Source organism: Ammospiza nelsoni, chromosome 25 (genome assembly GCF_027579445.1).
Source record: "Ammospiza nelsoni isolate bAmmNel1 chromosome 25, bAmmNel1.pri, whole genome shotgun sequence".
Classification (NCBI taxonomy): Eukaryota; Metazoa; Chordata; class Aves; order Passeriformes; family Passerellidae; genus Ammospiza; species Ammospiza nelsoni.
This window is the reverse complement of record NC_080657.1, coordinates 4,450,652-4,465,404: the sequence shown is the minus strand read 5'-3', so window position 1 is coordinate 4,465,404 and position 14,753 is coordinate 4,450,652. Positions and strand designations below refer to the sequence as shown.

General features: G+C 43.1%; 1 protein-coding gene across 4 annotated transcripts; it reads right to left on the bottom strand.

The window, feature by feature from the left end:
- Positions 1-1,085: 1,085 nt before the first annotated feature.
- ZMPSTE24 (zinc metallopeptidase STE24) lies at positions 1,086-12,967 on the bottom strand. Of its 4 annotated transcripts, none has more exons than XM_059488695.1 (10): positions 12,841-12,967; positions 11,513-11,659; positions 10,193-10,279; positions 9,485-9,601; positions 9,027-9,179; positions 6,985-7,126; positions 6,144-6,304; positions 4,273-4,377; positions 3,426-3,569; positions 1,086-2,854 (listed from the first exon to the last, which is right to left on the bottom strand). In XM_059488695.1, the coding sequence occupies exons 1-10, from the start codon at positions 12,955-12,957 to the stop codon at positions 2,630-2,632; spliced, it is 1,398 nt and encodes a 465-aa protein (XP_059344678.1). In that variant the 5' UTR covers positions 12,958-12,967; the 3' UTR covers positions 1,086-2,629. The 4 variants fall into 4 exon arrangements, with proteins under 4 accessions (XP_059344678.1, XP_059344679.1, XP_059344681.1 ...); XM_059488696.1 differs by lacking the exon at positions 12,841-12,967 and adding an exon at positions 12,618-12,653; XM_059488698.1 differs by lacking the exon at positions 12,841-12,967 and adding an exon at positions 12,442-12,642.
- Between the last annotated feature and the right edge of the window lie 1,786 nt (positions 12,968-14,753).

Genomic DNA, 14,753 nt, shown 5'->3' with positions numbered 1-14,753 from the left:
CATAAACGGGCACGGGGCTGGCACTGAGCGGACACAGGGATGGCGCCGAAGGGGCACAGGGTTGGCACATCGCTCCCGCGGAGCCTGAACGGGCACACGGCTCGCACATCGCTCCCGCGGACCTGAACAGGTACAGGGCTTGCACATCGGCCCTGAGGAGCCTGAACGGGCACAGGGCTGGCACTGAACGGGTACAGGGCTGGCACGCCTCTCCAGGAGAACCTGAACGGGCACAGGGCTGGCACATCGGCCCCACGGAGCCTGAGAGGGCACAGGGCTCGCACATCGGCCCTGGGGAGCCCGAGCGGGCACAGGGATGGCACTGAACGGGCACAGATCTTGCACATCGCTCCCGCGGAGCCTGAACGGGCACGGGGTTGGCACATTGCTCGCCCGGAGCCTGAAGGGGCACAGGGCTGGCACATCGCCCCCGGCCATCGCACACCCGGTGGCACACACGGCCTTGCTGCCGCTCCCCAGCCTGCGCGCCGGCCCCGGGACCCAGAGCAGGAAGGAGCCCTGTGGCCGTACCAGTCCTGTGTGTACAAATGGAAGGCCTTGAAACTTTTTGAAAAGCAGACGTTTATGCCCGTTTCATCACAGAATGGTTTGGATTGGAAGGGACCTTAAAGATCATCTTAAAGCATGGGCAAGCACACCTTCCACTAGACCAGGCTGCTCCAAGCCCTGGGCAACCTGTGCCAGTTCACCCTCAGTAAAGCATTTCTTCATAATATCTGATCTAAATCTACCTTCCTTCAGCTTAAAGCCATCCATCCCTGCCCTGTCACTCCAAGCTCTTGTCAAAAGTCCCTCTTAGCTCTCTTGCAGCCCCTTTATGTGCTGGAATGGGCTCTAAGGTCTCCCTGGAACCTCCTCCAGGGTAAACAGTCCCAGCTCTCCCAGCCAGAGCAGAGTGGCTCCAACATCTCTATGGGGGAAACATCTCTGTTTTTGCATACAATTTTTACACAAATTATTTTCTCAGAGCACACTTCACGTTTTCCATAGCTTTGCACCAGCCATCAGCTCATTCAAAACTTGACACACTTATTTATCGTTCTGAATTGACAGATTCAAGGTAATGTTTTTATTTTCGAGGGCCTTTTATTAAATACAGTTCACGTGACAAATATAGGCTCTCCAGATTTGTAAAACTGTCTCCTAAATCTGCATCTATAGCTTAGCTCCATATTTGCTGGGGTATAAACACAATTAGAATAAGGCATACAAAGGGCTTTCAGCAACATCTTGTTTCACCCAAGACATCATTGTGCCCATCATCTTATAAGGCATTTTTCCCTATGATCAGAAAAACAAATGCAAGCTAACAGTAAAATAGATGAGAATATTCTGACATGTGAAATAATGACAATTTGCTTTGATGACTCCTCTCTTTGTATAGAGCTGAGCAGAACTTTTTAATTTACTACAGATAGAAAATCTGATTTTTATATGGAGTTTGTATATTCACACCGGTTAAAACATTTGTATGCACATGCAAACATATCTTTTATTTTTACTTCAACAAAAGTAAATATAATCCTATTTTTCATCAGAAAAGTCTGAGATAATCAATGCCATTTCCAGGTTTACCCACTTTTTTCTTCAGTAACTGATGTGGGCAAACTGTTTCCTGGGCTTTTTATATGTAGGAATTTTTATATATAAGAACAATGATGAAGAATAAGTTCAGCTACTATTTCAGCTGGATTCATATTAATGAAAAATCCTCAATGGAATGGAGGATAAGCCCCTTCAGAATCCAAGTGTGGCTTTAATACACTGGCTGAGCAACTGGACACTTCCATATGCACAAGAAATCTAGGCAAAGTACAACAGAAATGGAGGAACTGAGATGTGGAAAAAGGGAGAACAAGAGAGAATTAGCAATTTTCTCAAATGTGAGGGTCTCATTCTGATTCTCTGTAATATTCTCTTCTCCCTTCCATACCCCCAGCAGCCTGGGGCAATAGGAGCAGCCTAATCCTACTGTAATGCTACTAAATAATAATTCTCATTTTCAAGGAAGACATGGTACATATCCTCAGCTATAATTCATCCTTCTTCCCACACTTCAGAGAAAGAAGGTTTTATTAAGGAGCATTTTTCATTCTGACAGACAGGAATGCAGGAGAAAAGCCTGCAGCTGAATTCAGCTTTTTCAAACACACTGGCAAGCACAAGTATCATTGTACAGGAAATCAAATCACCCAAAGCCTCTTCACTGTGAAGAGGGTGAGACTGGGAGGGTTCACAGAATGCTGAGAATAGAAAAAGGATCAAAAGCAATGTTCAAGGCATACACAAACTGAAGAAAAAGGTGCTTTGAAGTCTACACTTGTTTTCCTCCCTTTAAAAGTCTATACTATGATATGGAAATAAAAGTCAGTGTGGTGGGTGGGGGGGAAGGTCTTCACCCAGCACTTTTTCTAAATTAAATTCCACAGTTTTGTTTTTGTTAAAAATAAGTCATTTATAATTTAATACCTGTTTCAGGATACTCAGATGTGTGGTGCTGTTAACAGCATGCTTAATTTGCATTATCCATTAAAAAAAAAATTAAAAAGCAGCTCTGAACTTTGCTTCTGAGATGGAAGCACTGTCTCTGAAGCAGCAATCACTGCTGTCACTCTTGCTTTGCATCTTTCAAGGCCTGAAGTCTTTCTAAAAGGGGTGGGTGGGAGTAATGCCACATTGAAAAGATCCAGTCAGAAACAGGGAATCCTAAATTATCTTTGTTTAGCTTGATCAAAGCAGAATATAAGTCCTTGGCCTTCCCAAGTTCCTTGGCAAATGCATCTGCTTGAAACTCAAATCGTCGGCTTAATACTGTCAAACAAAATGAGAGAACCTGTGGAGAGAAATGCATTAAATTATTTTAAAATCCAGCTATCTGCAGATTCCTTCAGTAACAGTAAATTACTAAAAATATTTTTAAATTATTTAAAAATTATTTTAAAATTATTTAAAATTATTTAAAAATTATGCTATCTGCAAATTCCTTCAGTGCCAGTAAATTATTAAAAATGATTTTAAAAATTACTTTAAAATTACTTTAAAATTCAGCTATCTGCAAATTCCTCCAGTGCCAGTAAATTTTTAAAAATTATTTTTAAATTATTTTTAAATTATTCTAAAATGATTCTAAAATTCAGCTATCTGCACATTCCTTCAGTGCCAGTAAATACCACCAAATCTAGCTTCCCACATCCCACACATTGCTGTGGCTGCAGGCTGATCTCACTAAGCTTTATCCAAGCCACACCTGAAACTGGGAGTGCTGCCCAACATGCTGCACTAAGCCTAATTATCAAAATGAGACACCCAACACAGCCCCTAGAAAGTCAAACTGCCCCTGACAAAACAGAATCATTATTTAAATAGGATGATACTTCAGAGTCTATGTCTTGAAAACAAGTTACCTCATTGTAAGGTGAAAAAATGAACTGGAAAATAATCATCAAGCCTATCAGGGTAGGCTGGGTGTCATAGAAACCAAATGCAGCAAAGAGTTCTTTCTGACCAATTAGCACAGCAAACAGGAAGAAGCAAAGGAAGGAATTCATCTGGAGAAAAGAAAAAACATTCTTGATTAAGGTAAGTCATTACATAGCATCACATTATAGATTTGCACATGGATGTGACTGTAAAAAATTATTTTTTAGATTACTTTTGAACTAATACACAGAGAGGAACAAACAGTTGGCCTTCACCTGCTTTCTGAAAATGTAACAGTACAAGAAGCACTGTTTTCTGCCAGGGAGCAAAAAACAAATAATGAAGGGAGATGAAAAAGCAGAAGAGAAAAGAGAAGGGAGTACAGGATAGAACCCATCTCCCTGGAATTAAGTACAGGTTCTGAAAAGTTTAAAGCCAAACAAAATGTGTCTGTGTTTTGTTGCACTTCTGTTCCTGGAAACAACCTGGGCTTCCATCCAAGCTGTGCAATGTCCTGTACAAACACTGTGCTTGCCTGGCTTTTCAGAGCCAGAGGCAGGGCCATGCCTTACCAAGTTTTCTAGAGGGGGTGATTAGCTGTCCAAGTGGCTTTTTGGTCTTTTTAGAGTAAAATAGAAGATGCCAGAATATTGTTTGTTATTGAAATACACAGAAGAGAAAAGAAGGATGGCTGTGATCCAGAGCAATTTCCTGTCACACAGTGTAAGTGTATCAGGTGAATGCACACTAACAAATCTGGAAAAGGGCATTTGGAAACAGCTGTAATTACAGATGCTCCAGGAAAAAAAAATCCAGTTTAAAATAACTTACCTGGCTGATGATTATATTTTTGACAGTATGACCTAGTTTCCAGTGACCCAATTCATGACCGAGTACAGCCAGAACTTCTTCATTTTTACATCCTTGTTTTTTATTCTGAGGGAATAACAAAGCAGAAGTATTATCAGGTATGTCTGAACACAACCAAATGAATTTCTTGCTAATTTGTTTTTTCTTGATCACCTAAGTGTCCTGTCCCTAGATCAGGCCATTCCCTTCTAATACCAGAAACACATATAGAATTTCTTGCTAAGCCTTTTTCATGAAGATACTAACAAAAATACAACCTTTTAAGGTTAAGAAGATTTCTACTACGAGGTGGTGTTCTCTTATTTCTATATGTGCAGACATGCTGATGCAAACCTGAAAGAACACTGAGAAATTTGTCTTCCAAATGCTCTCCCCTATCCCTTCTCATCCTGTTTCTTTACTCAAGCAAGGCATGACACTGGAAACAGGAATTCAGACTTTCAGAGGGGAATTGAGAGCAAAACCCTGTTCCTACTTTCCTTCAAAACTCAACATGTAACCTTCCTCCCCAGGCAGTGCTGCTCCTTTTAAATGGAGCTCTCCTCTTCAAAAAGCCCTATGACATGCCTTAAAGCTGTAATTAGGAAGGACATCTGCACCTTCACAGCTCCATTAGCAAGCCAGAAGCAAACACAAACGCTGGAGAACCTGTTGAAATGGAACACACTCTCATTATGACTAGATCAGGTGAGCTCAGCATGCCCTCCTCTCAACCTGCTTCTGCAGTGTTTGCCAAACAAAACCCTGGATGTGGCGTTCACATTCTCTGAAAAATCTCTCTGCCCAGGATTTTTCTCCTGGGAAGCTGAGAAGCCTCAGAGAAAAGGAAAACAATTCTTATCTCATTTGCTTCTCCTGTGTTGTGCTCATGTGGAATGTGTTTGGAGATAGTTTATCCAACATGTGATTGTTTGATTGCATTCTGCTGTGAGTTGTTTTCACTCTTTGGCCAATCAGGGCCAAGCTGTGTCAAGACTCTGGAGAGAGTCACGAGTTTTCATTGTTATCTTTTTAATATTCTCTAAGTATCCTTTCTGTATTCTTTAGTATAGTTTAGTATAGTATTCTTTAATATAATATAGTATTATAAAGTAATAAATCAGCCTTCTGAGAACATGGAGTCAGATGCATCATTCCTGCCTTCATCAGGACATTCCTTGCAAATAAATACCTGGACATCACTGACATGGTGTCAAGGAACAGATCCAGACATTGGCCTAACCTTAGGCTGCACAAGGCCATTTGTTTTTCTCAGAATAACTCCTTCAGGTTATTCAGAAAGTAGTCTATTAGCTTTAGTGATTTCCATACTCTTCTGAAGCCATAACAGCTCCTCCAGCAGACTCAGGCTGTGCAGCTGCACATGAAAGGAGAGGCCAGGGCCAGGCCACAATCCTGTTCTTGAGCAGAGCATGGGAGGATGCACATGTGCAATCTGTCTGTCCTCCTGCACCAAAACCTCTGCACCCAGTAAAAGTGACAAATGACACACTAAGAATTAAAAGTATTTCCTCAAAGGGAACCTGTGGTATGGCAGTCTCAAGAGAAGATGAGCTAAAACCCTAAACAGGTCCCTTATTCAGACCTAGTTTTTACATGCAGGGAATGAATGTTTTGCTAAAGCCCATGTGGATTTTTAGAGTCTCTGGTGCTATCTGCACAACTCACACAGCCCAGAAATTCCAATCAGCAAACCAGGCATACTTTGGTGTTGAAATCACTAGGCTTTGTGTTTTATCAACTTACTCAAGACCTTTAAAATATATTAGAAAAAACAAGGGACTATCTCACCAAGAAATTAATATAAACAACACACTGAAAGACAAACTCACTTTGGTTTTAGACTTTGTTTCTTCACTCTCACCATCCTCTCCTTCTGCTGGTTCTTTGTTCAAAGCAGAATAGTCTTCCAGGAGTGTGTCAAAGAGTACTATCCTCTTGTTCTTGAAGAATCCATAGAAATAAGCATTGCTGTGGGAAGAACGCTTAGAACCTGATGGGGAAAATTTAAACACCATGATCTGAATAATCTCATGCACTGAAGCCTGCACAGTATGACAGATCAGATTTTTCCAGAGGAATTCTCAAAGTCCCCAAATGCACTGTAGACAGACTCAAGCAGATCTGTTTGGAAGGTGAAGCATATTCTAAAATCTAAGTAATGATGACTCCAATAGGGAAATGTAGCATGCAATCACCAAAAGCAACAAAACCATAAGAGCAGTTAGGAACATCTAATGTCCAAGAAGAAAAGCTAATCCTATTACAATTTCAGATTTAGAGTGGAAAGAGCATTCTGAATTGACACTGCTCCAGGCAAAGAATCTGTGCCAAATTATGTAGAATTCTTTCAAATGTGCCAGCAAAGGTGAATGGAAACAGCTATTCCTTTTGTTTTACAGTTCTAAAATTATAACCTTGACTATTTTTGTGCTTCCACTCCTGACTGAGCTGTGCATTTCCATTCCACAGACCCAGGAAAATGCTTCCAACCAGAAGATGAGTTCAGGTTGTGCACTGAGCTTCAGGAAAATGCTACAGACATTGGCAAGTACAGCAGTATCTGAGCAATGCAATCAACTGCCCTATTACAGCATCCACAATCAATGCTAAAACCCCCCCCAAATTTAAAACTACAAGGCCTTTTTATTCAAAAAAAAAACAAAACCTCACCTTCAACAACATACACCTTAGTTAGTGGGAAGTCAATGCTCTTTGCCATTGTTTCAATTTGCTGCTTGAGCTCTCCCTCCGGGAGCGGAATGAATTTATCAAACAAAGGTGCAATGTAGTCTGCATAGATTGTAACCAGCACCTGCAACACATGCAGACAGTAAGAACAGGGCATGCAAACCTGTTTAGTACTAAAGGTGGGTAAAAAGTTCAAAAAGAGGGCACGACTTCAGAAAAAACACTTGATAAAGCAGAGTCCTGTATGAAGTGGGATCTATGGGCAGGCTATGGGCTGCTTTGGTGGCCAGTGCACAGCTCAGCAAACTGCACAAACCACATTTCAGCAAACTGTGCACAAACCACCTACACACCTGAGCAGAACTCCTGTGAACAGGGCAGAAGACAAAGCCTTTGGGAGCAGGGGCTCGTCAGTGAAAGGCTGTCACTTCCACACACCTCACCAATCCTAGAAAACTCCGAAGTGCTTCATACTCAGCTGAAGAGATGAAGGAACCAAGAGACAGAAAAGTGGGACTAACTCTTGCTAACTTGCAAAACAACTGTCTAAAAAGAGGCAAGAAATTTTATGTCCCCTGTTTTCTTTCTGTCTCCCAGCTGTCTGCAGGGCTAAGGCAGTTGTTTGCCTGATGCCTCTGGCTCCACAATGACTGATAGCCTTGACCTAAAAACATCACTACAGTGCACCTGCATCTCCTCAAACTGGCATCAGCTGCAGCCCAGCTGAGAAAGCCAGAACTAGAATAATGTGATGGAAAGGAAAGCTGAACTCCCTTTCCTCACACTCTGTGCGGATCACCACAATATTATTTTTATTTATTTGTTTTACAAATTGAGTGAAAAAGGAACAGGACATAAGAGGCAAATGGAAATCAGTATTAAATTCAAAATTATCTTGATACATTTTACTTCACTGAAAACAGTGGATTTTTGCCAGTGTATGCACTGCTGAAAAACTCCAATGAAATTGAGAATCAGAAAAACTAACTTTTGCAAAGTCACAGCAAGTGAGGGCAGCAATATGAAACACCACTAAAGTTTCGTTCATGTAATTTTTAGGGGCTTAAACCTCTACAGATGTTTTGCAGAAGGTGTAGGAGGGTATTTCATAGAGCAGAAATCAGCTTTTCAGTCCAGACTACTGTTTCAGTATGTGGGGCCTAATTTTCAGGTTTTATCTCAGGTCATTGTGTCATGTCTTGGTATCAGCAGGCATGACAGACTAGTAGGAGGATGCAACTCTAACTCTGATTACAGAGTTATGGAACTGGAATTCTTCCCAAAACCAGACTCTAAAGGGTGAATCTAACACCTCTTAGGATGGTTTTGCATGTCTAAGGCTGTTCAAACACATTAAGGCCTGAAACCCTATAAAGTTGCACTGAGGTGGCAACACCAATTGTCTAAGCATGCACTTAACCTCAGGGGTGGAGGGGGCTCAGAGGGGAAGAGTGAGCCACGAAAATGTTCTTTCAATACAGCAGTTTGCAGCTCTGCCAAGATGTTTTATTTTGTAGTATAAAAGATAGACCAACCCCTGTTATATCAGGTTCTAAAGTATCTGCAGAATCTCAGAACAAAATCTACATGGACAGTTCAATGGGACGGCACAGGCAGAGCAAAAATAAAACACTAGTTTGTGATAGGAAAGAGAGAGAGGAATGTGGCTTCAGTTGCATATGTTCTGGTTCTCACCTCTATCAGGAGAAAGGAAAACAGATCCCCACATAGTGCTGTATTTCCAGTACCTATTCTAAAGCTTTATAAGTGCTTCTCTTTCAATTGATGAAGACACTCCAGTATTAAATAGATTAGATATATATGACATTAATGTGGACAACTAATATGAGCTATTATTCCTGAACAAGTACATTGAGAGCAAGACACTCTGTTAAAGTTTGTAGACATTAAAATTCACAGGAGATTTAGATTTTTTCTTCATTTCCTTTTAGCTGCATTCAGCATGCTGAGCCATGGCAGTGAGCTGGAGTCTGGAAGAAATCCAAACATCATCTCATACTCACCAAGGAAACAACTAATGTGAAGAGCCAGGCATAGATAAAAAAGTAGTCTCCCCCTATTTTAATAATGTAAAGCAGAAGGGATGTCACTGGCAACAGAATGCACTGAGTCACAACAAACTTCTTGATAGCATCCTTAAAAAAGAATCCCAGTGTCTGCAAAGAAAGGATAAATTGGATCAGTGACATCAATGTAAATATTAATATGTCATTCTGGTTAGTGAATTGATCCATTCAGTTAAAACAAAACAGCAATGCCAGAGTCATAAGAAAACCAGAGTCAGTAAAAAAGGAGCTCTCCCAGTAGCTCCTTACATTTACACAGACCCAAGCCCATGCAGATGCACTCTCCCTCAGTAAGGCCTGACCCAAACCATTATTTTGTGTTGCACATTCATTAAGGACCAGTCTGTGTAACCAATCTGAACCAATGTGGTCACTACAAGAGCTCTCTGCAATACCTGTTGATTGAAGCCATGTTTCTCTTCTATGACAAATGTATTATACAAACTCCATGGGAGACCAGTCAGTGCACTGAAGAGTGTTGCAAGCAGCAGAAACACCAATGACTGAACAATCTAAAAAACAAAACAAAACCACCTGATATTTACTGACCCGTTCTAACAAATATTCCAGGTGTTAAAAATGGCTTCTAGGTCAGTGGTTTAACTGAAACCAGTTAGATGATGCTGCATAAATTCACAGAATTAAAATGTTCATAATGACTAATTATTGCTCACTGTAATAGCTTACTAAGGATTTGGAGCACAAATTTGGATACATGCCTCATCCACAGCACAAAGGTAACATAAGCAGTAGACTTAAATTTCTTACCCTTTTAGTGTGCAGGTAGATCAATTCTAGGATTAGTAAAAAGAAAACACTCAAATAAAGAGCTCCCAAAAACCAAACTCACCATCTCATTTGACTCAAGCAGTAGACTTTGCTTTAACACATAAGGCTGTTTTAATTAGTAAGCTAATTTAAAAGCAAGCTAATTTACTGTCACCAGTTCTCAGAATGACAGAGTCATTGTGTGCACCAGAAAGTATCTGTTATTTTTACTCTATTACAGGTTAACTAAATCTCACTTTTAACTAAATACCAATTTAAAAATAATTATTGCAGTAGGGACCAAATACTTGCACAGGAATTTAAAGCCTACTTACCTCATATTCTGGTCCAAACCCAGCACGACCAGAGATCTGACCAGACAGTTTCCATAGAAAAGGAATTCCTCCACAGAGGAGAATCATCTTAAAAACAAAACCACATACCACAGAGGCAGTGTGAAACACACTGTCATCTTAGCCTACTAACATTTCAGCACAAGAACCTTTTAAGGGTGAATAAGATAAGTTTTATAATTAGCTTTTTGCCACCCCTGTGATCTTAACAGTGATAAAACAAGCCTGGAATATCTGGCATTAATTAATACCTTACAAAAGTAGAGAGCAGATAATTAATTTTTTTTCCAGTGAAATACAAGCATATTTCCAAGCCTATTTTCTGCACACTTTGCCACTGTACTGGCTTAGACATAAGGTGTATATTTGTGGTTGTATAAAGAGGAGCTGCCCTCCTCTCCTAGAGGTTCACCCGAGTTCCCTGCCCAGAGAAAAGCCCCAGTTTCACTTTCAGTACTGGAGTTGCTACAGCCATGTTGAAGAAAGCTCTGTGGTCTCCTCCTTGTGCATGCTCCCAGCATCTCCTGATGTACTGGCTGCCAAGGAAGGGAGTGAACATCTGGGGTACATCACCATCAAAGAAATGCCCAAGCTACAGCTACTGAGGCTCACTGCAGCTCACAGCCAGGCCTGGCAGCATTTCTCAAACAGCCCAACTTGTAAATATTTCATGGTTGCTTTCTTAGCAAGTGATGCATCTATATATATAAAAATCAGTTTTCAAGCAAGCAGCCTTCCAATATTGATGACACCAGAGGTTTATCTATTTCTTTCTTTTGAAAAGGCTTACTCTTACAACCTAACACTTAGGGTGCATTTTCAGTGTCAGGAGGAGATGGAAAGGACCAAAGCAAGTGTGGTGGTTTTAAAAGCTTAATGGAGAAATTAAAGCCACTTCAACTGCACCTTTTTTTTTCTCTTCTTACCTTCTACTTAAATTTTCTCTAAAAATGAAAGTAGTTGCATTCCTCCAAACACAGGGAAAGGTCTGCATTTTAACAATTTAAAATAATTCATACTGCTTAATTATTTTGCAATGGAAACTACTATAGAACATAATTAAAATGTAAGCTAACGCAGTAGTTGTGCAGTATGACTCAGCACTGCAGAAAGAAATTACATGCTTTCTGAACAATTACTTCTTTTTGTGTAGCAAATACAGCCACAAACAAAACCAGAATATAAATGTCAGTGTTCACCATACGACACCAGAATGCCAATGGTGCTGCTGCATGGGTTCACTAAGAACCAAAGTACTTCATAGTTTAGGTACATTAAAAATATCACATGAAAGGTACTTACAGTGCCCTCAACTTCTGAATAGAGGCCTGACCAAAAGCTGAAAGTACTTTTGTCCAACTGATAGAGGCGAGATTTTTCAAATGTTTCTGAGTCCATGATCTGTCCCAGCTCCTGGGGTACATGTGTTGTTGTTCTATACACCCGCCTCTGAAAAAGTGAAGACAAAACTTAAAGTTTACACCTAATATTTTAAAGGAGATAAATAAGATTTTAAAATAACACATAAAATGATCCCATGGGCCACCACAGAAAGTTAAAAAGAAAAAACAACACACAAAGGAACAATTATTCATAAATTCCGGTTTTCTATGAAGTTCTAAATATAAAACTGAATCATAATTATTATGCTGTAACCAGGAACTGAACTGCTGGCTTAATAACTTATCTATGTGTGATCAAATACAGATCACACAAACTGATTTTTCCACAGGATGTTACTTACCACACCACAGTTAACAACTCAGCTCATTTTGAAACCAAACCCCCGATCCTCCTGTGCACACCCTGTGCCTTCACCAGAACACAGAGCTACAGAGCGGCTGCACAAACGAGGTGCTATTTCCTTTTCAGTAAAGAATTTTTCACTTGAAAATTTTTTTAAAACTAGAAGTCTTTTCCCTCAGCTGTCTTGTTTCAGTAAACTTACGCATTCTTTAAGGAAAAGCTGCCTACCCTTTGTCACCTCAAAACACATTCTGTCCTGTCCGTGGCATCAGGCTGCATGTCCGACCCCAGGGCTCACACACCTCGGTGTGCGGCTGCTGCTAAACCTGCCAGGTGGGCAGGCTGGGGAGGGACATGTGGCTGTCAGGGAACAGCCGGGACCTGACAAAGGGACACTCCGTCCTCTATGCTGTATTCTGCAATAAGAAGCAGGGCTGGGATGTGCCTTCCAGGGCGGCCATCGCTCGGAGGCTGCCAGGCATCACCTGCTCGGGGCCGTGCTGAACGGCGGCCTGTGCAGCGCTTCCTTCCTCTTTCCTTCACCGGTTCAACTGTCGCTATTTAAACTCACGCATTTCCTCGTTTTTCCTCATATCGCTGCCCCAGGGAGGAGAACTGAGCTGCTGGGGGTGCCGAGCCGCCGTGACCCTACCGCACTCACCCCACTCGCCGCTCCCACCATCCGCTACAGCGCTGAGGCCGCCCCGGGACAGGGCCGAGCCCTCCACAGGCGGGTGACAAACCCCGCGTTCCCCGGCTGCGGCCCCAGCCCCGGCCCCAGCCCCGGCCCCAGCCCCGGCTCCGGACATCCTCCACGTGAGGCCGGGCCGAGCCCGGCACAGCCCCGGCCCGCCAGCCACCGTCCCCGCCAGAGCCCCATCGACCTGCCGGTGCGCCAGGAAAGCCTCCCAGAGGTAGACGGCCCACGAGAAGAGCAGGACGGAGCAGAAGATACGGCGCTCAGCCGGCAGCTCTGCCCACAGGTCGCCGGACAGCGCCATGGCCGCTCCACCCGCCGCACGCTGCGGCGCCGCCTGGCGGCCGGAGGAACCGAGGGTGGGGCAGGGCGGGGCGGGGCGGCCGCGGCGGGCTGGGCTACGTGAGGGGCGGCCGCAGCAGGCTCTGGGTTGGGCTCCGTGAGGGGCGGCTGCGGCGGCTTCGGACTGGGCTCCCTGAGGGGCTCCATGGTGGGCTCCGGGCTGGGCTCCTTGAGGGGCGGCCGCGGCGGCTCCGGCTGGGCTCCGTGAGGGGGCTCCATGGTGGGCTCCGTGAGGGGTGGCCGTGGGGGCTCCATGGCGGCCTCCGGGCTGAGCTCCGTGAGGGGCTTCATGGTGGGGCGGCCGCGGCGGGCTGGGCTACGTGAGGGGCGGCCGCAGCAGGCTCTGGGTTGGGCTCCGTGAGGGGCGGCTGCGGCGGCCTCCGGGCTGAGCTCCGTGAGGGGCTTCATGGTGGGCTCCGGGCTGGGTTCCGGGAGGGGCTCCCTGGGCTGTGTGGTGGGCTTCTGCCCACTCGGGCTCAGCTCCGCCCGTCACGGCCACCCCAGTGAAGCGCGTGTGGGGAGCAGCAGGGCGAGGATCTGAGCAGGTGTTTAAATTATATTTCTTTGGTACAAGTTACTTAGACCGCGCACAACAACGCATATAAAGCCTCATTAGTACTTGTCTAAAACCGTTTAGAGAAGCACTAAGAGAAGTACAGAAATTATCACTGACTGCTGCAGGACTTGCTGGTTTATTAAAGCCGAAATGCACACTTCAGATTTGGCCTGTGTAATGCTCGGTGCAGACAGCACGGTGCTGCCTGGGGACAAGGTGCCATGCAGGGACTGTGTAACCTGACAAAAATACAGTAAGAAGGGTGTTAACATTGAGCCACTTCTAGATAAGGCATTCTAGTACCAGTCATTAACTTAATTCCTACCAGTCTAAAGTATAACAGAACATGTCTGTCGATTTTTAGTCATTAACTTTTAATAAAATAATGCCAACTTAATGTTCTCATTATCTATTAGTTATCTTTTTTTAACTAGATAGAAGAATGACCTGTCAAATATATTGAAGCCCAGCGTTTTCTGTAACCTAATATATCCCTGCAGAAGAAAAGGGTACATGAGGAAGTGCTGCTGGCTCTGCTGAGAGCTCTGCTGGAAAGAGAGAGGTCAGACTGGAATGTCTCTCATTGTAAAGGTATTTACAACTTTTTACTACCCATGGGAATATGGCAGGGCAGCCCACAACATGTTTTTGTCCTACAAAATCCACACACTGCAAGACAACAATTTAAAAAATGGAAGCATCATTCCCTGTGAACTGTGTTTTCTGAGGTGTCTGCTCTTCACATTAAGAATTTTTTTTTGGAAAGTCAATGCAAGGGTGTTCCTTTAGTGCAGAACAAAATGTTTCTCCCATATGCTTGAAAGCAAGAAGCTGGAAATGTTACCTCATTTGTAAGACAAATTCTGGTAGCACTTGGGAGGGAAAATGATGGCCTACCTCATGGCATGAAAACAGAAATAAGACAGTAAAAACTCTTCAAACCTTCACCCTTTTGTAGCTTTCTTCTCTGATGCTCATGTATGCTAGGCAATTAGATCAGACAAAAAAGCCCAAGAGAACATTTGCATAAGGATGTAGGTTCAAGCTGTACATTTTTGATGGTGTGACACCTATTATCTCATGGAGACATTACAGCATTTTGTAGATGATGGAGTTCAAGGATTGAAACACACTGACAGTGTCTGAAATGGGAAATATATAATTTTTGCAACAAGAAAGAAGCTGACCAGTGCTGTACTGGT

Bases quoted from the DNA above. Each gene is read 5' to 3' on its own strand.
- ZMPSTE24 (XM_059488695.1), bottom strand. From the start codon at position 12,957: ATGGCGCTGTCCGGCGACCTGTGGGCAGAGCTGCCGGCTGAGCGCCGT. The intron at 11,660-12,840 runs GTCGATGGGGCT...TCACTTTTTCAG, and splicing joins CTTTCCTGGCGCACCGGCAG to AGGCGGGTGTATAGAACAAC. The intron at 6,305-6,984 runs GTGAGGTTTTGT...TTTCCCCATCAG, and splicing joins TAAGGTGTATGTTGTTGAAG to GTTCTAAGCGTTCTTCCCAC.